Source organism: Ciona robusta, chromosome 10 (assembly GCF_009617815.1).
Source record: "Ciona robusta chromosome 10, ASM961781v2".
Classification (NCBI taxonomy): domain Eukaryota; kingdom Metazoa; phylum Chordata; class Ascidiacea; order Phlebobranchia; family Cionidae; genus Ciona; species Ciona robusta.
This window is the reverse complement of record NC_143244.1, coordinates 1,153,318-1,178,153: the sequence shown is the minus strand read 5'-3', so window position 1 is coordinate 1,178,153 and position 24,836 is coordinate 1,153,318. Positions and strand designations below refer to the sequence as shown.

The following is a 24,836-nucleotide window of genomic DNA, read 5'->3' as shown; positions in this document are numbered from 1 at the left end:
ATACATAATTAGAATATATTTGCGGTGTAATTAGAACCTATGCCAACAAAAAGTTACGACGAGTTTATTTAAGCAAAAATACCAATGCGAGCAAAATGTTTGTTTTTTTTGGTAGGGCCACTTTCAGAACTTCTCATACAATTGGGACCACAACTATAGCTACTTTTACTTTGCAAATAATTTGTCAAAATGATAAGTTAAAAACACAACAAAGTGACGTTTACCTTCTGTATGTTTTTATGTGTTTATTAGAAAAACAAATGGTTTGGAGTTATCAATAACAGAATAATTGCCTATTAAAGGTATTTTGTATGATGCATCTTTGTTTGTGCTAGCAAAGATAATGAATAAGCCCGTGCCGTATAGTAAATAAAACTCTCATGGTAAATACGCAACCGTAAGTCAGTAAGTGTAATGGCACATCGTACAAGTAATGTGACTGTTAGCCATTAACATAATGGTGTAGAAAGCGTTGGTTAAAATTAAGTAATGTTCCTAAAGTAATTCTACAACCAATGTAATATAAACGATTGTTTGAATTGTAAAACCTATACAGTTCACAGTTGTATAGTAATTGCTAAATGGTTAATTATATTTTCAGGCTATTTTAACATGTGATAATAGCAGATTTTTTGCTGTTTTACAACCAATACCAGCAATATGGGGAACCAGTTGGTTGCTACTGCTCCATCTCAAATTTTGAGTGTGGAAAGTTACCTGGCTGATGCTTCAGAATTTACATTCAACAAAAGCCTTGGAAGCACACGGTTTATGAAAGTAGCGAGAGCAAAATTCCAAGAAGGAATGGCTGTTGTGAAGGTTTTTGTTATCCCTGATACAACGTTGGATCTAATGTCTTATAGAACAGAGGTGGAAAATATCACGATGAGACTTAAGCAGGCTTCAAATTGTCTTCCTTTCCAACGCACGATAACTACGGATAAATGTGCCATGTTGATTCGACAATATATTAAACACAACTTGTATGACAGAATAAGCACTCGGCCATTTTATAATAACATCGAAAGAAAATGGGTTGCTTTTCAATTACTTTGTGCACTAAACCAAATGGCAAAATGCAATATCTGGCATGGTGATATAAAGAGTGAAAATGTACTGATTACCAGTTGGAATTGGCTTCTGTTAACTGATTTTGCAAGCTATAAACCCACATACTTACCTGACAACAACCCAGCCGATTTTAACTATTTTTTCGACACTTCTCGACGAAGAACATGTTACCTAGCACCTGAAAGATTCACTGACAATCAAACCACCCTCGCTTCAAGTGACCATGATATTGCAGTTACACATGCAATGGACATTTTCTCAACAGGATGTGTTATAGCAGAGCTGTTCACTGATGGAACACCATTATTTGACCTGTCTCAACTGCTTGCATACAGGGAAAATAAGTTTGAACCAACTGCTGTGCTAAACAAAATTGATGATGTAAATGTCCGGGAAATGGTTCGACACATGATCCAGCCTAACCCAACAAACCGTCACAACGCGGAGAAATACCTCACGGAATGGAGAGAGAAGATATTTCCGGATCATTTCTATACCTTTCTTAAGATATACCTGGGAAGATTCTGTGAGACGCCGCTCTTTTCTGCTGATCAAACCGTTTCTGGGTTGCACAAGGATTTAGACAAGATTCTGCAAAGTCTTGTTTACAAAGAGAATGCGTCTGATACACTGGTCATACTCTCATCACTGTTGCTGTCCTGTGTTCGCAAGTTAAAATACTGCAATTGTAAACTAAAAGCTCTGCATGTCATTGAAGAGTTTGCTAAGCATCTCCCATCAAGCGTTATATTGGAGCGATTTATTCCTTATTTGATGGAATTTTTAAAGGACCATGTGCCTAGGGTCCGAGCCAAAGCAATACGGTCACTTGCTACTTGTTTGACTTTTGTTTCACAGATCCCAAGGTCAGAAGCAAACATATTCAGTGAGTATATCCTGCCTGGTATCAACACTTGTGCACAAGACAGTGCCGTGCCAGTGCGGCAAGCATTTGCTGAAACGATCGCAATATTCGCAGAAAGAGCTCTCAAATTTTTGGACAGTCCCCAGCAAGATTTAAACACATCATACATATCGGCTGTGGGCAGTGACCAACCGAGTTACGACACCCAGCTTCAACTTCTGCGCGATTTAACACAAAACAAAGTACAAGTAATGTTAAGTGATGTGGACAGCACAGTACGTGAGTGCCTGCTTGAATACTCAGTATCGCGTCTTTGTGCATTTTTTGGTCGGCAAAAAGCAAATGAAGTCCTTTTAAGTCACATGATTACTTTCTTAAATGACAAACAAGATTGGCAGTTACGGTCTGCCTTCTTTAAAAGCTTAGTTTCAGTTGCATCTTATATTGGCTGGCAGAGTGCTAATTTTTTAAAACCACTGTTACAGCAGGGCATGCGTGACCACCAAGAGTTTGTTGTTTCACAAACAACAACTGCGATTTCATCTCTTGTTGAGCTTGGTCTTCTACCCAAAAACATGATCTTCGAATTGTTAAAAGATACGGTTCCATTTCTTGTCCACCCTTGTGAATGGATTCGTTTGAGCACGGTATCATTCGTGTGCTCATGTGGCACTGCGCTTGATACTATAGACATACACTGCTATGTTATACCACTGCTTATGCCTTTCCTACAATACCGTATACTTCAAGTAGATGATCAACAGGTCCTGCTCAGCGCACTTAAACCTCCAATTAAATTCGCCGTGTATGACTTGGTGTATAACATGCCTAATGTTAAGAATTTATTTGATGCTATGAAAACCAAGCAGGAAAACCGGCTTCAGAACAAAGTCAGTTTTCTCTCTGATCTTGACCCAAAAACAGAGAACATGCTTCGGAAATTAACTTTAAAAGAAATCTCCAACCATGAGGAAGACATGATAATAAACTTGGAAGGTTTTATCACAAAGCAGCAAAAGTATATCCTAGCAAACAGCTCCACAAGCACAGAGTGGCATAATGAAGACCGCAACGATGGCAGCGTCATAAACATTTTAAGCCTCGGACCTAACTTTCTGCGACGTCATGCTGATATGGCGAAAGAATCAGACACAACCGTTACAGCGAGCAAATCAAATACAAAGAAAGCAAGCAGCAAAAAGAAAGTTGTTGAACAAAGTCATGACATGAATGAGGAATGGAGAACAATGTTTGGTGCTGATAACTCCAAAGTTTTGCCTCCTGCTCATGTTACGAACAAGAAATCAAACTCTTCCAACCTCTCAATATCGATGTCACAGTTAGAAAGCGCTGCACAACCAATCTACCAGATACCTGAAGCAAAACCTGGTGATATTCAGTTCAAATACGCCTCATGCCAGCTGGATTTGCGTGCTTTAGTTCACCATAATAGGGACCTGTATAAGTATGACTTGAATCAAAGGCAACTTGAGGAGCTTGCAGACACAACAAGCAGTTTGCCCATCACAGACTGGAGGCCACGAGGATTACTGGTTGCGCATATGCTTGAACACAGAGGGCCAATACACCGTATTGGTGTGAGTCCGTCAAACCACCATTTTGTCACTGTGTCTTCTGACAGGTCTATAAGATTATGGGAATCAGCAAAGTTGGAAGGCAAGTCAGTTGTAAACAGGTCACGAGCTTCATGCCAGAGGTTTGGTGGTGCTGTTCGTTGTGTGACTTTCTCAGGGAATGAACAGATAGTTTGTTCCTCAGACGATGGCTCCATACATCTCTTATCTGTTGAATCCATGGGTACAAGAACCCCATCTGATAAACAAGACACTACCACCCCAACAAGCCCGATAATTTACACATATTCAGTGAACCACAGACAGAATGGCAGAGTGACTGATCTAAAGCCGATAATTAACTCCTCTGTTGTTGTGTTTACCTCTAGCTATGGGAATATAACAGCTCTTGATCTGAGAACAAGGACTCCTGCTTGGAATTTAAAGCATGATCTTAGCAATGGAGTGCCAACAACTTTTTGTGTGGATCCTAAACAACATTGGTTATGTGTTGGCACAGCAAGGGGGGTACATATATGCTGGGATTTGCGGTTTCAGCTTCCCATAACTAAGTTTTCACATCCATCCATGGCAGGGGTACGTAGGGTCATGACCCATCCAACCAGAACATCAAATATTGTGTCCGTTGTCACCGGCAACAACGAGGTCAGTGTGTGGGATATTGAAACAGGGACAAGACAAACAACGTTATGGGGAAGTACTGCCCCTCCTTTGTCACAAACCCAAAAAACAGCGGATTCTGTAAATGGAATTCATGCTTCTATTGGAAATGCAGGCGTTTGTATGTACACTGGGGGCACCGATTGTAAAATAAGACTATGGGACCTTCTTAATGCAGAAAATTCCCGTATTATAAGTGGACCTGAGCTATCGAACAACCGAAGCTTGTATAATGTGACATATCAAACACGACTTGTAGATGGCACACACATTATACAAGAGCAGTTATCTAAACTTAGACGTGATGAAGAAACTCAGGCTGAGCAAGAACAATTGTTGGGGGAACAAAAACGCTCCAAAATCAGTGAGCATGTTGTACCATCACATCACTTTGATGTTATAACTGATCTTGCTATTTTAAACGTTAATCAAAACTTCTTGGTGTCCACCTCCAGAGATGGAGTCGTTAAAATTTGGAAATAAATTTCTATAACACTTTTGGTTAAATTATTTTTTCCTTGTTTAAGACTTGAAACTCAGACTTACCAAGAATTTATATATCCTATTTTATATACACATTTGAAATTTGGCTGTAGCATAAATAAGGTATGGCTTGCTTAGTGTGAGTTTCAAGTCTACTGTTCCATGCTTGAGGTTAATTTACACACCTTCAATAGTTAATATTATGTTAATATGTATGCACCAATGTGCCAATTATATCCACATGGTATTGCTATTAATATATGTCCTCTGCTTTGGTAAAGCGCTTTTTATTATTATAATTATCAACCAATTACTGTTAAAATTGATAATCTCTTGTCTTGCCTCTAGGCGAAATGAATTAGCTGTCAACATAGACATTCGTTTTCATGTGCAATATCTTTGTAGAAAATTACCAAATTAAACTGTGTGCTGTCAGTTGTCAAACATTGCTTTGCAAAGATATGCTATTGGGCATAAGAAGGGGGTACATTGCAGTTAATCTTTTACAAGTGTGAAATAATATACAATACCCCGTTCTTATAGGCTACCTTTATTCTCTCCGTATGAATATATTTGAATTACTATGTCATGTGTGCTTATTCTGTTTTATTCTTTTCAGTCATTTAATTCTGGCCTTTGTTCGAAAGAGTTTCTAAAGTTTTAAATGTTTGTATTTCCACTTTGAAGCAAATAAGAGTTTATTCCATTTTGTAATTGTATGTGATGATAAGTAGTGCATTAAATTCATCACTGAGTTGTATAGACATTGGTCAAGTTGGATATTATGGAGAATTGCACTTAGAACACAATCTCATCACACAAGATAGAGTTTACATTGTGAACGTAAAATTGTGTAAACAGTAAACACCAGTGAAAGAAGGTGCCAGAGATCCAACAGTTAATGTGTGGTGGTGCGGATATAATAAAAGTAACATAATTTTCTGCTAAGAGAGCTTCATATGGCACAATTGCACAAATGCCATCAATTTAGTTTATATTCTTAATAAATAAAATAGTGCATTTCAGATTAGAAAGCACATATAACAGCTCTAAGATGCTCTACTGCAAAAGTATGCCATTTTAATAAAGAACACTTTAAAAGGAATAGTAGTGTGGGTATACTAGTACATAATGTTAAACAAGAGTACACACAGTAATACCAAAAAGTAAAGATCCTTATATATCAAATGATTAACATAAATAATGACCACAAAAGGCTGCCAAGGCAGCAAGACACTAAACTGGTATCAAAGAAGACGTACTGTAACACATACCCTGCAGTTTCTTCCATTCAGTACCACGTTAAATGCATTCTAATGAATATGAAGTAACAATAAACATTGTCATGTTCACAAAGGAACATGTTATGAGGTTAGGCGCCAAACCTGTGTTTGCAAAGTAGGCAGGCCAACTTTCTGCAATTGATTAATTCGGAACCACTAAGTTGTAATTATTCCATAGGAATGCATGTTCAACTATCTGTGCCTCCCCTGCATTTTCAAAAGTTTGGCGCCTGTGGTAATGAGGTTAGGAAGTGTTTGTTGGTAGTAGCTTGAAGAGTTTTACTTCTACTGTCAAGTGGTCACATTTTTTAAAGTCTTGAAAAAACCATCAAGTTCTAAAGGGTCTGTGTGGTCTGATTCGACAACTGGTGAACACCATGAACCACTAGAGCTCTGATTTACAAGAGGTGAACTTAATGATAGTTCCGATATACTGTTCACCATTGATTTAACAGGTGATAGTAAACCAGTTGGAAATTCAGAGTTCGACAATGTAATTCCATGCACCGCTTCTCTGGGCAATTTCGACTTACTCGTTTTAAGTTCACTCTCAGTTAAAATTGAGTTATCTGAAGCGATTATTGAGATTTGAGTTGGGCTTTGCGATCGTCTGCTTCTCAGTGAGGTTGATTTCGATTTTGAGCTGTTCTTCCGACAAACGGGTTTCCGTTTTTGTCGCTTCGCCGGTGATGACGGGCACAACTGCTCAGCGATCAATTCCTCTTCTTCCCAATCGCTTCTTTTACGCTTAGGCGATTCTCCATTGCATACAACACCAGACATTTCAACAGACACACAACTGTCCATGTCAAGTATCTTGGTAGTAATAAGATCCACGCCATTATCCCCTGTTGTAGCGTAATGCGTCTCCTCATCAAAATCCGCTGTTTCTTCGGCATGAAAGTCAATCCCATGTTCTTCATCATCAATTGAAACCTTCGTCAAGACTGTCATCATTGTTTGATCATTATCAGCATCAAAGTGTTTAGACGATATCTTCTGCATGATCATCTCAGATGATATTCGTTTCAATGTCGCGCTAAGTATGGCTTCTTTACAGAAATCGGGAGATCTTCTTTGCTTATTTGCCTCCTTTTTTTCAATAGTTTCATGCCACAGTTTGTCAAGGTTTGAGTCAGAAACCCATTTCCTTGAAAATGCCATATCGATTACCATTACCATCTATATTGAACAAATCTATAAATGTATACGAATGTAAGTTATATGGCTAGGAAAGATCACATAAAACTAAAGGGGATAAAATAGGATATTTTCAATTCTGCAACTAACCTTAACACACAACCCAATATGTTTATAGTGTTCTGTCTACTTACAAGACACAACTGCTGTTATTAATACAAATTAAAAGTATATACATACGACTCATTAACAGATCATCACTCTCTTTTTTCACAAGTGGGCGCTCATTTTTTTTATTATTATTTTCTGAAGACTTTTAAAAAACGTCGTTTTTGTGACATATAAAACGTGTATTGGTATAGTATTTCAATATTTTATAAAAAATCGTTTACCAACAGTTAGTTTTACAGTTTACACACATAAGACTTTAACCCCTAACCCCTAATCTAAAAGTGCTAATCACAAAAAAAAACTTTAAAAAAACATATTGCACTGTGCGGGACTCGAACCCGGTAAGAACGAAACAAAGAGATTAAACGACGGCACGCAAACCGTTACACCACAGAGCCGACAATGGTAAACAGAACGAAATTTATAAAGGTATTTTTAGTATTTAAATAATTTGTTTTACACTTATTACCAATTTAAAGTGTTTCTTTGTGTACTTTTTAAAAATAATACTAAAAAAAATGGGCGCCCACTTGTGAAAAAAGAAAGTGATGATCGCTTAATGAGTTGTAACTGAAGTATATATAGTAAAATTGTGTAAAACAGTTTAACTTTCATTCAGATACACATAACAATAATAACTCATGATCTTTCTACAATAACGATGTATTATAACTGATTACCATACACTCTGCATGAACTAACTATGTCCACAATAGTTAAGATAACACGCCGCAAGCCTAGACAAGTTTATAGTCAAACATTTCATTTGCGTAACCTTAACGAGGTTAAAGTACGACCAACTTAACACCAATGGGCTGTTTACATTCTATTTAGTACCTTGTCTCATACATCTGATATCATCTTTAACTGCATGTTGTGCGAAATCTAGACCGAATGAAATTTCCTGCTTACGTAACTAATTACGTATATAAACAAGTTGGTACACGTTTATTACGTAACTAAACGTCACTATCAAATCGCGTTGTTCGTATTATGACCGGACAAAGAACAAACTTGAAATATTCAAGCACGCGGTGGCGCTAGTACTCACTAAAAATTGGGGACGAGAATTTTTTTACGCTTGTACTACGGTGCGTAGGCCGTACTTGTACTAACCAGTTTTGAGGTGAACCAAAGTGTTTTATGTTTAAATTCCAACTACAAGTTGTGAAAAGTCGTCGTTTATTTTATGATTGCGCAATAAACACACGATCCTGCAACGTAAAATGCAAGTAAAGCAAAGAAAAAAAACGAAGAGTTCAGTTCGTGGAATGGCGTGAACTTTGGGCCACAATGTACCAATATCTTTAAGAAGTCTTCCTATACCCCTTTAGTATCGGATATATGTTGTTGAATGCTTCCTCTATCTCATTATATACTTTGGCACCTTTAAAAATACATGAATACAAAAATATACTGAGAATAACAAAAGGTATATTGTACTATTGTAGTACTGTTAAACAGCACATTCGATTAAATTTTATTACACAACTACTCATAGTATACAAAGTCATGCCTTTATTCTCCTGATGTAACTTGTTATGGGACCTTACCCTCACAGAAATGAATTATATTCACATACCTGTTAGAACTACTTTACCAGACACAAATATAAGAAGTACAATCCTTGGTTTCACCATTCTGTAAATTAATCCAGGGAAAAGCTCAGGCTCATAACTGAAAGAGTAAAAATGTTTAAGTATTTTACTTGGTCTAAAAACTTTAAAAAATGATTTATAAATGTTTTTACTAAAATAAGCACACATCTTTTAAAGAACAACGAACAAGGGTACTCTTTGGATCCTATCCTATGTTAATGCACCCTTTATTATGTGTAGCCAGACTATCCACATATCATAATCTATTGCAGGGTCTACTCTATGTGGGTGACGGCCTGCAGTTTGGACACGTCATGGGAAAGAATTTTAAGGTCCTAATTAATTACCCCACGAAATGTTTGGCTCCTATGCTTTCTGAGCTTACCTTGAGAACTGACTGTGTGCCAACACCAATCCTTCCAGTCTGATAGGAAACTTTACATCCACACTCCCCACCATATTCTGTATCTTAAAATCGATAAACTTTGCAGGAAAACCAAGTTTTTGCACGACACGAGCGTATTTTCTTGCAGCTAACCGAGATGCATTCTCACTCTTTGCTCCTGTACACACCATCTTACCAGAGCTAAAGATAAGAGCTGTGGTTCTTGGTTCTCTAATTCTCATGATAACAGCTGCAAATCGCTAAAGGAAAGAAATTGAAATTATTGCATTTAAATAGTTGCTGAAGTTTATAGGTGATTGTATATATACGTGTTGTTCCCAAGTTATTTTACCAATTGTGGCATGGTGTGTGCAATAATTATGGTTTAACAAAAACATCACAGTATATAGGTAATATATGATATATTAAGCATAGGCATTTTGAGCACTGACCTTGGGATTATATTCAGCATTTCTTGCATGAAGGGCAATTCTCTTTAAATCAAGCTTTGTATCAAGGTTGACCGTAGATACGATGTTTCTGATAAAATGTAAAGTTTAATTTACAAACAATTTTAATTCTGTTGTAACTGTGCAAAGAACCAACAAACTATTATCCCTATCTTTCAAAATACCATAGCAATTCGAGGCATTTAAACAACATATTTGTCAAGTTTGTATAAAATGAACTATTGTATAGCAGCCAGAGAAGCATCTAAAACCGAAACAGCAATTCACATTCATGTTTTTTACCCGCAGTTACTACTAACAGGCCCTGTTGCCACACAACTTGGCACAACCAGGGGGATTATGGAATTTTATTGTCCCCCCTTTATTTTTGTCTGGTTGCCACGCCAATGATATTTTTGATCAATACTGACTGTAGTTGTGGAGGTCCAACACCAAACTCTGCTGGTGTCCTTGGTGTCATTGGATGAACGCTTGAATAAGGAGTTGATATGGAAGGTGGGCCTTGAATCTGGTGGTTTATTTATTGTTACTTTTAAATCTTATATTTTCAAATCCATTATAAAGAACTGAATGACTGAATGACTATAACCTTATTTATACTCTTGTGAAAGAAGAACATTGCTACAAAATGAAGGTTGCTACAAAACGGGTGTTCTTTTTTATACCCCTTCTGTCCGCTTACAAGTTATCACATATCCAACTTCGTGAATGATTTTCTAGGGGGATTTCTACTAACACGTTCACAAGATGCCATGCACCGACATAGTAGCAGTGTCAAGCCTACAAGTATACCATGTGAGATTGAGGAAGGCGTGCCCATGGGATTGGACAATGTGAATGTCAATGGTGGAATTTTACAGCATAAATGGAATCCTTAAATAAAATTTACCTGTGACCGCGATGTAGTTTGTAAGGTATCTTGTCTTTGTTGTTCATCTGAAAATATTAGTAACTTATATTGTAAAGCTGAATAACTGTTTAGAGAAGTTAAGGAGACGATTACAGCTTTGTTTCTACTGCAGCAAAAAAATTGCCATGGCACTAACTGCTGGACACTTCTAAGAGGTATTTAAAAAAATAAAATGCATTTTAATCTCCTTTATTGCAATGGATATTTAATAGACTTTAGAATAATATTGCATGCTCAAAATGGGTAATTGGCAAATTGCATGTAATAGTAAATCTCTATATAAATGTAGCTAACAGTAACAAATCAAGAGTCAAACAGGGAAATGAACATGTTATGACAATGAACTTAAAAAAGAAGTAAATAATATTTGTACTTGTTTGTTCGTTATTATCTGTAATATTCTTTGTAGCATAAGTTTGTTTGTATCCAATCTGATGATGGGGTTGCATTTGTTGACTGTATCCGCTTGGGTTTGGTAAATGTAGCGAGTTGCCTCCCATCTGTAATAACGTAAAAATATAATTTAACTTTAAAATGCCAATATATGGAAAAAAATTGAAATTTTTAATTTTTTTGTTTATTTTGAAATGCATGTTCACATTGAGTCGTTGGTATAATTTTTTTAAGGTTAAGCTTCCTTGAATGGCTGGTAAGCGTGAACCATGTAGTTAAAACTGGCATCCAGCAGATTGAAGGAAAAGTTATCATTAGGCTATTTATTTAAACGGCATGAGTTTGTTGGTATACATTTTGTATGCAACGCATTTTTACATAATTTTATAATCTTAACACTAAATGACAAGTAAGCAAGAATTGTTTAAATGAAAAAAAAAAAAACAACTGTAAGGATGAAAGGAAATGGTAAAAAAACAAGAAAATTTTGGCTTAAAAATTATAAACATCTTTTTTACCTGATGTGAAAAGGTATTGTGTGGTTGTGAATGAGGCATTACATTTGTTAATTGATGATGAGTTAAACTTGGATTTGACGACATTTGTTGGCGGTTCCCGCTGGAGTTGGGAATCGTACCAGGCATACCGTGTATTGAATGCCCTTGCGGATTCATCCTGGATACCTGGAAGTCTTCTTTAAAATTGTAAATCAATTCTGCGACAACTTTCCTTTCAATATCCTTTACGTAACAATCAAATAAGAATTAAAATCCCGACGAATCCAAATCGCACATCGATAGAAATCATGTTTGAATTTTAACTATAGGATTTCTATTTGGGTTAGCAGAATTTACATATCGAACACATGTTAAAATTAAAGTTCAAGTAGGCTAGAGGTTTTTATGTTTGTACGATAATATTTGATTGCATAACAATCATGTAACTACATATTTACATTTTCAATCAGTAACGCACACAGTCGATAATATACGTGCCCTGGTAACGTGTAAAAACTGCTTTCTGTTTGAAAATTCTAAATTTAAAAAAGCAAGATTGTGTGGAAATTCCAAATTTATATCGAAAATAGTATATTGTGTCCCGTGTAAATAAAGCTTCCCCTGCAGTGAATTTTTTGAAATATTTACAGATAATGATACGTCATTTGCATCTGCTGATTACGTATAATCTCGCATGACGTACACTACGAAATCAATTCAAATGTTCGTTCTACGTAATTATTGGTCAACGAGGTTGCAGCAGTAATGCATTGTATAATCAATTATTGACGCTGGTACTTTCTAACGATGTTTGGAAGAAAGATCGACTCCTTTTGTTTTGGGATTTTTTCTTTATGAACGTCACAGACAATGTTATGACGACAACAGTTTAATCAGAAGAGTCTGTTGTTATAGCCTCTGGGCGCATGTAACAAGTGCTTGTTCTGTTTAGCTCATGCGCCAGCTCTTCAGTAACGAAAAGGAAGTAATACTTCGACGATCGCATTAAATTTTGTATACGAATTCGCGTATGGTCGCTCAGACGTCTTCTGCTGTGAACAGATCACATTTCAGGATGCTATTATGTCAGTAAAGCTGAAAACAACAATATCAATGAAAATGGCCGCCAAGAAAGACTGTTTAGTGCCTTTAGTTCAAGTTGTGTATATATAGTTTTATTTGGCTGTATATCTCGAGAGCACAGCCACAAAAACAATGGCAGACATCGGGTGTAATCAGACAGAATCCGGTGACACACTGTTTCACAGTACAGCGACAAATCTATCTCAGCTGCTTACAGTTGTACATATATATGCGTAACGTTAGGTCTAGATTTTAGAATGACGTTTTAATAGTATAACTGTATTGGAGAAGTTTTAGTATATTTCTTATACCGTACGCCTAAGTATTTAGCATTATGTTCAGATATAGATTAACGAAAGTGTGTGTTAAAAATATTTGAGCCTAAATGGTACGATTTCAAAGCAAACATACTGTTTGGGTCGTAATATTAATCTTGTACGGTCTATCTACCGTTTATTATATTGCTCTTACCAACTCAAGAAACTTTTTTCGTCTCAAAAATGAAGTTCAAAAAGAAATTGCGCTTCAGGCATCGAAAAGTTTTCATGGGACTGTAGCTGATGTTCAGAACGTACGTGTGGTATCTATAAGTGTTTACATAACTTCTTATACGCTTTTCGCGTCCGGGTATATCTTTAAGAGCATTGATATATACGGTATATATACTGCGGTACTAACTTGTGTTTGATTCCACATAGAATGTTGCACCAACGCAAAAAGTGGGATCATCGTCTAAGTACAGTCACCCACTATATCCTGGTTTCCCATTATCTGGAGATCTCGCCAACCCAATACCAGGTTTCAAGCTGGGGCATGCCAGCAAACAAACTAAAGTTGTTATCGGCATTCCTACGATACAGGTATACAACTTATTAAAACAAAACGTCAAACGCATTGTTTTTTTTAGGTTAACGTTTAGATGATTAACGGTGACAAAATATTGGCCACAATCTAATGTTATAATGTCCGTGTTCAACACAGTTTTACATGCTGTCCAACATGTCGCATGCTATTATTCGTAAAGTAATTTAACTGCCCTGGGAATCGGCATAAATAAGCCATCGATTTTATTTGCGGGTTTTGCAGCGAGAAGGCATAAGTTACTTGCACCAGACGATCGATTCACTTCTGAAGAACATCGAACCCCGGCGTAACGATACAGCTATTGTAATATACATCGGAGAGTTGGACACGGAATTCGTGCGCTCCCAAGCCCGCGAAATTTCTGAAAATTTCCCGAACGAAGTCGAAGACGGTACACTGCAGGTATAATAAACAATTTCTAATGTAGGAAAACCTCATTTCACTGAAAATTTCCCGAACGAAGTCGAAGACGGTACACTGCAGGTATAATAAACAATTTCTAATGTAGGAAAACCTCATTTCACATCGGCGACTTTGCCAGAAAATCCCGGTTAAAAGTAATCAATAAACTGTCATTTTCCGACAAGCAAACTGACATGATATGACACTGAGGTTGTATTTAAGAGTTGAGTTAATAGGCAGCAGGCACTACCTGGGACGTGGGTGTACCTTTCAAAGAGACCACAGCTCACATCCCATGAGTGAAAACAGAAATATGTTTCTCATTTGGCTCGACATTTCAATTTTCCGCCAACGCTACGCCATTCTACTTACATTTTAAAACCCAGTTTATATTATTTCCCCGCGAAGTTCAACAAAATGTCGTTGCTTTTATAATCATCTGATTATTGGTGATAGCGGTCTAGTAGTTATTGATTAATTGAAGAAAACAGGTCCCTGACCACGACGAAAAGGCGTGTGGCAACTAGCAGCTGCTGACGTTGCCAACAGTTACTGCTGGCCTTTAAATAATTCAATGAACCAACATAGCAGTGCAACTCAATCAGTGCTAATCTAGCAGTATTTAAGAACCCGGTTTAGGAAACTTTGTTTTTCATTTATGCTATTCACACACTTATTATGGACCCAGTCAACTGTTTGTGAACATTTAAAACAAATGCTAAATATATTTACCAAAAATTGACAAAACATATTGCTAATTAAACATAGTTACGCGGCACGCATTTGTCTTTTTTTCCGGCACATAGCCGTTTAAGTAAGCGATATATTTATATGATGTTGTTATAAAGGGGATTTTGTGGATTTTTCAAACTAAAAATAATGCAATACTTCTTAATTAAGGATGTAGTAATATACTTTCATAACTTGGTTGTACTTATATTCTTTAAATTCTTAGTAAAACTCAGTGCTAACAGCGCCCCCTACAAACTAAAAATATATATAATATTAATTAATATATATAGTAGGATGGGGTGAGATGGGACACCTAAACATTCTATTTTCTAGGCCTGTTTGGTAGTAAACAAACAATATTCAAAGAATTATGAAACCGTATCCTCACGACTTCCATAGACCGTTGTTAATTGTTTAAAATACGGTTCGGATATTTGGATATTATGCGCTAAAGGCGTCCCATATTCCCCCACGGTACTATACAATAAAACCATAGTTCTCCAGTGTGACGTAGTAAGGAGAAGCTCCCTTAAGCATGTTGAAGTTGCGTCGATGGCATGTGTAATTAGTGAGTCCCTCTGTCTCTTTAAATTAAGGTACCACAACATGATGCGTCGCGCGTGAAACCGGTCATACTCCAGACGTCCCAGCCAAACGCTAACTAACTTAATCGGCGACAAATATACGTGATATGCTAGGTAGAGCAACGAATGATATCGTATACTACCTTTTATAAAAAGCAACTATAATCAAAGTAAAATAGACCAGTGTTGTATTTTACAAGCAGTTGGACGTTATCTCTATTATATAAGTCAGTGTGTTATACGTATCGTGGAACACACAAACGTGTACCGTATGTCGATATTTGGTAACTTTTATCTATTTGTATTTACACATACATACACATAGTGCTCAAATTCATTTGTTAGGTATTTTTAAATCCCCTCATTTTTTTTGCAAATTTCCCTTTTCCACCCACAGGTAATCAGCCCCCCACTCAACTTTTACCCCGACTGGGAGGAGGTACTTCCCCCAAGTTTTGGGGACCCAAAAGAACGAATAAAGTGGCGTTCCAAGCAGAACCTAGACCAGATATTTCTAATGATGTATATTTACCATATGAACCCTGCCTATTATCTTATGCTTGAGGATGATGTGTTATCAAGTGTAGGATATATGGATTCAATTATAAAGGTAACTGCTTGCTGTGATACCTATATGTTAATTATGAGTAAATGCAACTTGCTTCATGCTTGTGTAGAGTGCCGTGGACGGTCGTTATAACATGGATGTTCTGTTTTATACCCCTCTACATAGCGTTCTTTACATATAACAATACACAATTTTATTTATCTCTTTGAATGCAGTAGCGAAGGTCAAATAAAATAAAACAACCAACAGTCGGGAATATGTAACACAGCGACAGTTATTAGAACACGTCACACAAAATGTTACAACTAAAACAAGGTCTTGAGACTGGTATTTTGTATTCTTACTACTGTTTAAATTGCTATATAAGTGTATAGTAGGGTGGGGGAAAATGGAACACACTTTCATTTGGTAGTAAACAAAGAACATACAGAGAATTATACAATCGTATGCTCGCAACTTTCATTGACCGTTGTTAATTATTTAAAGCATGATCGGGATATTTGAATATTAAGTGATAAAGGTGTCCCATCTTCCCCCACAGTAGTCTATATTAGCCGGATCGGCCGGATGTGCGCCAAACAATTACATTGTCGTGCGGTTTGTGTTTTAAATGGAACTGCATGTTACTGTGTGTCGTGATGTCACACATCAGACATTTATAAATGTTTTTTAAACGTGCGTGATATAATGTGTTTTAGAGCACCCTAGCTATACACCTTGATAAATAATTATCAACATATTAATCAATGAGTTCCCCATTTTTCGCAATATATAAATGTAACTGCATTTTAACAATGTCCCCCTAGATTTTGTTAAAAAATGAAACAATTAACATGATGACTTTACTTACAGTTGATATAATCGGCACAAAATTTAATCACACACATGTAGCAACGTATACTTGGTTTGCCTTCTGAATATTGACCCAAACTTAAGTATAAGCCGCTTTAAAAGCTGCATTAATATAACAATACGTCTAAGGATTACTCATCCCCCCCGGCTATTGATGACTGCACTGGTTAACACGTATGTGCGACTGCTGTAATGTATAGAATGTATTAACATATGTAGTATAATTACTTGAACGGCGTTACTTTACAAAGATACGCAATAAACAAATACATCACAACTTATTAATTGGACATATATACATTTAGTACTGTGAGTGTGAAGTAAGATGGATACCTGATGTAGCAAATGATATAGTAGGGTTGGAAATATGGGACACCTTTTCATTCTAATTTATTTTCCCACTTTGTGGTAAACAAATACCACTTAAATAGACCGTTGTTAATTGTAAAACACGATCGGGATGTTTGGTAATTATGCGCTAAAGGTGTCCCGTCTCCCCCCACCTTACTATATTATATATTTCGTAATCTTGTTTTTCCAGTTTTTTTACAATTATGCCCTAATTATACAAATGTATGTCCTGAACAAATATTCCAATATTTTAGCACGCTGAGTCGATCGAATCAACCGATTATTTCTTCGTTTCGTTTTGTTCACTTGGAGCAATAGGAAAGTTATTCCGTGCTCGTACCTTACCATCATATGCAGCGTTTATTCATATATTTTGGAATCGTAAGCCACTGGACTGGCTACAGGTTCGTATTATGAGCATGAATGAATATTATTATAGGCGAAAAGGTTAAGATACGTAACTTTAATTTGTCATATTATCGGTTACTAATGGGTTGTCTAAATTACCAGTTATACACGCGATGGATATTAGGTTGGGGGAACATGGGACACCTTTTTATTCTACTTTCTCGTTCCATTTGGTTTGGAACAATTAAAGAATTTCAAAACTGTATCCTCACAACTTCTATAGACCATTGGTAATTGTTTAAAACGCGATCAGAATACTTGGATAATATGTGCTAAAGGTGCCCCGTCTTGTGGAACTGTCACCAATGTATGGTGATGTGTAATAGGACCACTCTTTAAACCCGCCGAGTTTTTCGTGCGAAGTTATCCAAACTAACCTATAGCCGTTATTGGCAAACAAGTTGCTTTAAACTTAATCCATAAAAGTAATAATATACTAAGTTTCTAATCTGTTTAAATCCGCTTATTATGCAATGTAGACCCTTTATATTTGATTGCATAGGCTTACGCTTAGGCTTAAGTTTGATTGCTTTAATATTATATTACCGCACACACAGATCGACTACGTGGGCACTGAGGTTTGTAGTTACGACGAATCACAGAAGCAATGTTTCGCACGAAGGAAGGAATATATGAAAGAATACAGACCTGCGTTGTTTCAGCATATCGGCAGGTTGGTGGGGACTCCCCGAATGTGATACTGGCCATGCCACAGGGGTTGGAGTTAAGGAAGTTTGGGGTTATAAGCGTTCGTGTCTTTAGACAAGACATGGCAATTGCTCCAACCCAGTGGCCAATTAATGGGTTGTCTAAATTGTCAATTATTTTAAGAAGACAAACAAATAACAATGACCCACACAGTTACATTCGTGGTAGCTGGTAAGCAGGTACGAGGTGTATAAAACAGAACACCCGTGTTATAACGACTTTAGTTGCCTCGCCAGGCGGAGATATATATAAGTTACATATATTTATTTCTTCATACTCCTACATACTCACAATCTTTCACTCGCAGAATATCATCGTTGAAAGGAAAGCAACAATTGCTTAAAGATAATTCATTTGTCGGGTGATGTCGCAGTTTCGGCTCTGGGAAATTCCAATCTGATGATGACGTAACACGCGATGACGCAACGACTCTTCGATTCCTTTATTACGTTGATATAGCTGTGATTTCATATATAATATGACGTCATTGGTTACAAAATTGTTACGTAACAATATATGATGATGACGTCGTATTGTCCTTTCGAACGTGTCATTACCACTGATGGTGCTCGCGACCTCGTTAACCACCTGTCGGTACTTTCCCTTTACTGATTCTTGTTTTCCAGTGTCCCGCTTACCTACTACTGCAACCAAATTATGCAATATTTCTATTTATTGCTCATTTCTAAATATCTTATATTGTATCGAAATTAAAAAAGTGAAACGAATCTAATATTTTACTTTTGTATGCAGTCAAGATTTATATTTAAGTGTAAGTTCATTGTATAAGACTAAGTAACTGTTCGGTATATTGAAAAAAAGGCGCACTTTTTTGGGGAAAGACTTAAGAATTTTTAGTAGTGCACACTATAAATAGCTGTTCCATATGCAGTACGCAAACCCCTATTTTTATAAATTATTTTCCCACTTTCTGGAAAACAAAAAATATTGAAAAAGCCGTTGTTAATTGTAAACACGACCTAACTTACCGGGTTGGGATTCGAACCCACGATACGATGTTAGTGGAGACGTAAGGGGTTTAAATGAACAAAAGAGAACCGCAGAAAATAATGTTGATAATGTAAACAAAGATTAGAAAAAAAAACAAAAGGATTGGTTTCCGTGATTTTGACTCGGCTGTAACACTCTTCCTATTCACAGGCGCTATCCCGCTACTGATCAACGTGGGAACTTTTGGCTGCTCCCTTTCGGGCCTCGCCCGGTTCGTTCCTCCTTAGACAACCTGGCCACCTCAGGCTACCCTGGGATGTCCATATTGACGCCGAGCTTAGCGCGGACGCCCGATCGACATAGGACAGAGCGCCACAGGGCTCCCAACCTCACACCGTCCTCCAACCCAAGCCTCCAAGTAGCTGGATTACAAGCGCACGCCACTGCGCCCGGCGATGTTAGACCATCGAAAGCTTCCCTTTATTATCCTGCCATAAGCTCCGCCCACTAATCTGTGACGTCACAAGAACAGCGACTTTCCTATTATCCTGTTTGACTCGCGCTGGTTGCAGTGATATAGATTCGCTGTTAATAACAAAGCGGGCAAAAGTAAATATCAAAATCTGTATTGTTTTTATAAACGCCTCAAATTTTGTCACCTACAATATCGTATGCACCAAATGTTCATATAGTGTTATATGTTTCAAGTTATACAACAGGATCGTATAACTGATGCTTGGATCATTACAGCATTCCAACGTCGCGAATCAAAACACTCCACACATGTCTCGTACAATGCGTTCCTAATCAATGACTCTCATGCTCGCATAGGAATGGTTGTGGGCGTGTGTATAAGGAGACTGTATAAGAAGACTTACTCAGAACTGCAGGCTCATATCGCCGCTACTGTGTATGGTGATGAACCAACTCTTGTCTACATCCCAGGTAACCTTGCGTATTACGCCGTAGTAGCTCATCCTTATAGAACATAACTTTATATGTTGATATTGTATCTGTATGATGAAATTTAAAAGATTGCATGCAAGAGAAATACTGGTAGTTCTTAACACGAGAGAATTCGTTCATAATATGCAGACAAGATTGAATTTATTTAGAACGCTTACATCGGATTGTTGGTGGCGCAGTTTGGTTGGGAATTTTGTGAAACAATATTGTGATTGCTGGTTAAAACTTTAAGGTTACATATTATAGTTCTGTTGGGTAACATGGGAGGTCTTTAGCACATTATATACAATCAACCGATCCTTTTTTAAACATTTAACGGTCTATGGTAGTCGAGAGGCTATGTTTTCGTAATTCTTTGAATGTTCTTCGTTTACTACCAAATGGGAAAATTAAATAGAATGAAAAGGTGTCCCATCTTTTTCCGTTTTATTATAAAGAAAATCACTTTTATTTACCCTTTCAATTACAGTAGCGAAGTTTAAAGAATAATTAAAACGAACAGACAGCATATATAGATACAAAAAAACAGTCGTTAAAACACGGTTATTGTTAAAATGTATTTACATTTAATTGAAATGATCGTGGTCGCTACATACAGCAGACAAACAACGAGTCATTTATATTTAATTATTTTCAAGCTTGACTTTTAATGGAAAGAAAAATAATCATAAAGAGATATAATCCAGTGTAACGATCTGAAAGTATTGTGACTCTATCTTACCGAGCTGAGATTCGAACCACAGCACGATACGATAGAAGTAAACGCGTAAAGGGTTTAAATAATAAAGAAGAACCGCAGAAGATAATGTTTATAATGCAAAAAAAGATCAGAAAAAACAAAAGGATTGGTTTCCGTGATTTTGACTGGGCTGTAACACTCTTCCTATTCACAGGCGCTATCCCGCTACTGATCAACGTGGGAACTTTTGGCTGCTCCCTTTCGGGCCTCGCCCGGTTCGTTCCTCCTTAGCCAACCTGGCCACCTCAGGCTACCCTGGGATATCCATATTGACGCCGAGCTTAGCGCGGACGCCCGATCGACATAGGACAGAGCGCCACAGGGCTCCCAACCTCACACCGTCCTCCAACCCAAGCCTCCAAGTAGCTGGATTACAAGCGCACGCCACTGCGCCCGGCGACGATCAAGCATCGAAAGCTACCCTTTATTATCCTGCCATAAGCTCCGCCCACTAATCTGTGACGTCACATGAACAGCGACTTCCCTATTATCCTGTTTGACTCGCGCTGGTTGCAGTGATATAGATTCGCTGTTAATAACAAAGCGGGCAAGAAGTAAATATTCAAATCTGTATTGTTTTTATAAACGCCTCAAATTTGTCACCTACAATATCGTATGCACCAAATGTTCATAGTGTTATATGTTTCAAGTTATACAACAGGATCGTATAACTGATGCTTGGATCATTACAGCATTCCAACGTCGCGAATCAAAACACTCCACACATGTCTCGTACAATGCGTTCCTAATCAATGACTCTCATGCTCGCATAGGAATGGTTGTGGGCGTGTGTATAAGGAGACTGTATAAGAAGACTTACTCAGAACTGCAGCCTCATATCGCCGCTACTGTGTATGGTGATGAACCAACTCTTGTCTACATCCCAGGTAACCTTGCGTATTGCGCCGTAGTAGCTCACCCTTATAGAATATAACTTTATATGTTGATATTGTATCTGTATGATGAAATTTAAAAGATTACATACAAGAGAAATACTGGTGTAGTTCGTAATACGAGAGAATTCGTTCATATTATGCAAACGGGATTGAATTTATTTAGAACGCTTAACTTGAATTGTTAATGGCGCAGTTTGGTTGGGAATTTTGTGAAACAATATTGTGATTGATGGATAAATCTACAAGGTTACATTATATAGTTCTGCGGGATAACATGGGACATCTTTAGCACATTATATACAACCAACCGATCCTGTTTTAAACAATTAACAACGTTCTATGTGAGTCGCGAGGATACGGTTTATATTTCTTTTAATGTTTTTCGTTTACTACCAAATGGAACGAGAAAATGGAATGAAGACGTGTCCCTTCTGTTCCCGCTTATTATAAAGAAAATCACTTTTATTTATCCTTTCGATTACGGTAGCAAAGATTGGAGAATAATTAAAACGAACAGACAGCATATAGATACAAAATGACGGCCGTTAAAACACGGTTATTGTTAAAATGTATTTACATTTAATTGAAATGATTGTGGTCGCTACATAGAACAGACAAAACAACCAGTCATTTATATAAAATTATTTTTAAATTTGACTTCTAATGGAAAGAAAAGTGATCATAAAGAGATATAATTTACTGGAACAATCGAAAGTAATGTGACTCCATCTTACCGGGCTGAGATTCGAACCACAGCACGATACGATGAAAGTGAACGCGTAAAGGGCTGAAATGAAAAAGAAGAACAGCAAAAAATAATGTTTATAATGTAAAAAAAAGATCAGAAAAAAACGCAAAAGGATTGGTTTCCGTGATTTTGACTGGGCTGTAACACTCTTCCTATTCACAGGCGCTATCCCGCTACTGATCAACGTGGGAACTTTTGGCTGCTCCCTTTCGGGCCTCGCCCGGTTCGTTCCTCCTTAGACAACCTGGCCACCTCAGGCTACCATGGGATGTCCATATTGACGCCGAGCTTAGCGCGGACGCCCGATCGACATAGGACAGAGCGCCACAGGGCTCCCAACCTCACACCGTCCTCCAACCCAAGCCTCCAAGTAGCTGGATTACAAGCGCACGCCACTGCGCCCGGCGACGATCAAGCATCGAAAGCTACCCTTTATTATCCTGCCATAAGCTCCGCCCACTAATCTGTGACGTCACATGAACAGCGACTTCCCTATTATCCTGTTTGACTCGCGCTGGTTGCAGTGATATAGATTCGCTGTTAATAACAAAGCGGGCAAGAAGTAAATATTCAAATCTGTATTGTTTTTATAAACGCCTCAAATTTGTCACCTACAATATCGTATGCACCAAATGTTCATATAGTGTTATATGTTTCAAGTTATACAACAGGATCGTATAACTGATGCTTGGATCATTACAGCATTCCAACGTCGCGAATCAAAACACTCCACACATGTCTCGTACAATGCGTTACTAATCAATGACTCTCATGCTCGCATAGGAATGGTTGTGGGCGCGTGTATAAGGAGACTGTATAAGAAGACTTACTCAGAACTGCAGGCTCATATCGCCGCTACTGTGTATGGTGATGAACCAACTCTTGTCTACATCCCAGGTAACCTTGCGTATTGCGCCGTAGTAGCTCATCCTTACAGAATATAACTGTATATGATGATGTTGTATCTGTATGATGAAATTTAAAAGATTACATACAAGAGAAATACTGGTATAGTTCGAACACGAGAGAATTCGTTCATATTATGCAGACATGATTGAATTTATTTAGAACGCTTAACTTGAATTGTTAGTGGCGCAGTTTGGTTGGGAATTTTGTGAAACAATATTGGGATTGATGGATAAAACTACGAGGTTACATAGTTTAGCTCTGTGGAGTAACAAGGGACACTTTAAGCACATTATATACAATTATGCCGATCCTGTTTTAAACAATTAACGGTCTATGGTAGTCGTACGAATAAGGTTTATAATTATTTTAATGTTCTTCGTTTGCTACCAAGTGGGATAAGAAGGTGGAATGAAGAGGTGTCCCATCTTTACCCGGCTTATTATAAACAAAATCACTTTTATTTATCCCTTCGATTACAGTAGCAAATATTAGAGAATAATTAAAACGAACAGACAAAACAGAGACAAAATGACGGTCGTTAAAACACGGTTATTGTTAAAATGTATTTACATTTAATTAAACTGATTGTGGTCGCTACATACAGCAGACAAACAACGAGTCATTTATATTTAATTATTTTCAAGCTTGACTTTTAATGGAAAGAAAAATAATCATAAAGAGATATAATCCAGTGTAACGATCCGAAAGTATTGTGACTCTATCTTACCGGTCTGAGATTCGAACCACAGCACGATACGATATAGAAGTAAACGCGTAAAGGGTTTAAATAATAAAGAAGAACCGCAGAAAATAATGTTTATAATGCAAAAAAAGATCAGAAAAAACAAAAGGATTGGTTTCCGTGATTTTGACTGGGCTGTAACACTCTTCCTATTCACAGGCGCTATCCCGCTACTGATCAACGTGGGAACTTTTGGCTGCTCCCTTTCGGGCCTCGCCCGGTTCGTTCCTCCTTAGACAACCTGGCCACCTCAGGCTACCCTGGGATGTCCATATTGACGCCGAGCTTAGCGCGGACGCCCGATCGACATAGGACAGAGCGCCACAGGGCTCCCAACCTCACACCGTCCTCCAACCCAAGCCTCCAAGTAGCTGGATTACAAGCGCACGCCACTGCGCCCGGCGACGATCTACCATTGAAAGCTTCCCTTTATTATCCTGCCATAAGCTCCGCCCACTAATCTGTGACGTCACAAGAACAGCGACTTCCCTAATATCCTGTTTGACTCGCGCTGGTTGCAGTGATATAGATTCGCTTTTTCATTTTTTACAAACTAGTTGTTAATTTAGCATCAGTAGACCTAAAACTTTGCTCTCTTGCAAAAAACTTCGCAAACCTGAAACCCGTGGGCCGGATCTTTAAATAAACAACACTTTTGTACATACAAAGACGGAAATTAAACATAACTTATATTTCATCATTGCCGTGGAAGTCAAATGCATTTGATCATAGGTTAGGTGTATAACCTTACATACCAAGGTTACCACAATTACTGTGTTATGACTGTTTAATAAATCAACTCTTTTAGCTGA

At 37.5% G+C, this 24,836-nt stretch overlaps 5 protein-coding genes and 4 non-coding genes across 13 annotated transcripts; 3 read left to right on the top strand and 6 right to left on the bottom strand.

The window, feature by feature from the left end:
- Positions 1 to 247: 247 nt before the first annotated feature.
- Positions 248 to 5,438, top strand: LOC149729333 (phosphoinositide 3-kinase regulatory subunit 4-like). Its single transcript, XM_089885939.1, has one exon. It carries the CDS (start codon positions 661 to 663, stop codon positions 4,672 to 4,674), a length of 4,014 nt encoding a protein of 1,337 aa, XP_089742065.1. The 5' UTR covers positions 248 to 660; the 3' UTR covers positions 4,675 to 5,438.
- Positions 5,355 to 8,235, bottom strand: LOC149729332 (uncharacterized). The gene is made up of 2 exons (XM_089885968.1): positions 8,106 to 8,235; positions 5,355 to 7,154 (listed from the first exon to the last, which is right to left on the bottom strand). Exon 2 carries the CDS (start codon positions 7,137 to 7,139, stop codon positions 6,249 to 6,251), a length of 891 nt encoding a protein of 296 aa, XP_089742094.1. The 5' UTR covers positions 7,140 to 7,154; positions 8,106 to 8,235; the 3' UTR covers positions 5,355 to 6,248.
- Positions 8,236 to 8,433: 198 nt separating this feature from the next.
- Positions 8,434 to 11,823, bottom strand: LOC149729331 (uncharacterized). Its single transcript, XM_089885966.1, has 8 exons — positions 11,543 to 11,823; positions 11,005 to 11,131; positions 10,611 to 10,657; positions 10,132 to 10,229; positions 9,704 to 9,791; positions 9,252 to 9,511; positions 8,851 to 8,945; positions 8,434 to 8,655 (listed from the first exon to the last, which is right to left on the bottom strand). The coding sequence occupies exons 1-8, from the start codon at positions 11,696 to 11,698 to the stop codon at positions 8,576 to 8,578; spliced, it is 951 nt and encodes a 316-aa protein (XP_089742092.1). The 5' UTR covers positions 11,699 to 11,823; the 3' UTR covers positions 8,434 to 8,575.
- A 620-nt stretch (positions 11,824 to 12,443) lies between these two features.
- Positions 12,444 to 18,806, top strand: LOC149729330 (alpha-1,3-mannosyl-glycoprotein 4-beta-N-acetylglucosaminyltransferase A-like). 2 transcript variants are annotated; one of them, XM_089885964.1, is made up of 7 exons: positions 12,458 to 13,175; positions 13,303 to 13,464; positions 13,691 to 13,870; positions 15,584 to 15,796; positions 17,212 to 17,361; positions 17,923 to 18,038; positions 18,381 to 18,806. In XM_089885964.1, the coding sequence occupies exons 1-7, from the start codon at positions 12,990 to 12,992 to the stop codon at positions 18,436 to 18,438; spliced, it is 1,065 nt and encodes a 354-aa protein (XP_089742090.1). In that variant the 5' UTR covers positions 12,458 to 12,989; the 3' UTR covers positions 18,439 to 18,806. The 2 variants fall into 2 exon arrangements, with proteins under 2 accessions (XP_089742091.1, XP_089742090.1); XM_089885965.1 differs by lacking the exon at positions 17,212 to 17,361 and having other exon boundaries at positions 12,444 to 13,175.
- Positions 18,807 to 18,949: 143 nt separating this feature from the next.
- On the top strand, positions 18,950 to 24,836 carry LOC149729325 (uncharacterized). Of its 4 annotated transcripts, none has more exons than XR_016385784.1 (5): positions 18,950 to 19,633; positions 19,775 to 19,969; positions 20,884 to 21,616; positions 22,536 to 23,270; positions 24,184 to 24,836. XR_016385784.1 is itself a non-coding variant. In XM_089885977.1 (5 exons), the coding sequence occupies exons 4-5, from the start codon at positions 23,159 to 23,161 to the stop codon at positions 24,258 to 24,260; spliced, it is 189 nt and encodes a 62-aa protein (XP_089742103.1). In that variant the 5' UTR covers positions 18,950 to 19,969; positions 20,884 to 21,616; positions 22,536 to 22,935; positions 23,076 to 23,158; the 3' UTR covers positions 24,261 to 24,836. The 4 variants fall into 4 exon arrangements, 2 of the variants coding, with proteins under 2 accessions (XP_089742103.1, XP_089742102.1); XR_016385785.1 differs by having other exon boundaries at positions 18,950 to 19,969; positions 20,884 to 21,283; positions 21,422 to 21,616; XM_089885977.1 differs by having other exon boundaries at positions 18,950 to 19,969; positions 22,536 to 22,935; positions 23,076 to 23,270.
- On the bottom strand, positions 19,181 to 19,478 carry LOC149729329 (signal recognition particle RNA). The gene has a single exon (XR_016385945.1).
- LOC149729328 (signal recognition particle RNA) lies at positions 20,830 to 21,127 on the bottom strand. Its single transcript, XR_016385943.1, has one exon.
- LOC149729327 (signal recognition particle RNA) lies at positions 22,482 to 22,779 on the bottom strand. Its single transcript, XR_016385944.1, has one exon.
- Positions 24,130 to 24,427, bottom strand: LOC149729326 (signal recognition particle RNA). Its single transcript, XR_016385951.1, has one exon.

Excerpts from the sequence above, each read along its gene's own strand:
- LOC149729333 (XM_089885939.1), top strand. The coding sequence starts at position 661 with ATGGGGAACCAGTTGGTTGCTACTGCTCCATCTCAAATTTTGAGTGTG.
- LOC149729332 (XM_089885968.1), bottom strand. The coding sequence starts at position 7,139 with ATGGTAATGGTAATCGATATGGCATTTTCAAGGAAATGGGTTTCTGAC.
- LOC149729331 (XM_089885966.1), bottom strand. The coding sequence starts at position 11,698 with ATGAATCCGCAAGGGCATTCAATACACGGTATGCCTGGTACGATTCCC. Across the intron at positions 9,792-10,131 it reads GTTGGACCTCCACAACTACA|AAACATCGTATCTACGGTCA; the intron begins GTCAGTATTGAT and ends ACATTTTATCAG. Across the intron at positions 8,946-9,251 it reads GCACACAGTCAGTTCTCAAG|TTATGAGCCTGAGCTTTTCC; the intron begins GTAAGCTCAGAA and ends TTACTCTTTCAG.
- LOC149729330 (XM_089885964.1), top strand. The coding sequence starts at position 12,990 with ATGGTACGATTTCAAAGCAAACATACTGTTTGGGTCGTAATATTAATC. Across the intron at positions 13,465-13,690 it reads TCGGCATTCCTACGATACAG|CGAGAAGGCATAAGTTACTT; the intron begins GTATACAACTTA and ends CGGGTTTTGCAG. Across the intron at positions 13,871-15,583 it reads TCGAAGACGGTACACTGCAG|GTAATCAGCCCCCCACTCAA; the intron begins GTATAATAAACA and ends TTCCACCCACAG.
- LOC149729325 (XM_089885976.1), top strand. The coding sequence starts at position 23,024 with ATGTTTCAAGTTATACAACAGGATCGTATAACTGATGCTTGGATCATT. Across the intron at positions 23,271-24,183 it reads AACTCTTGTCTACATCCCAG|GCGCTATCCCGCTACTGATC; the intron begins GTAACCTTGCGT and ends TCCTATTCACAG.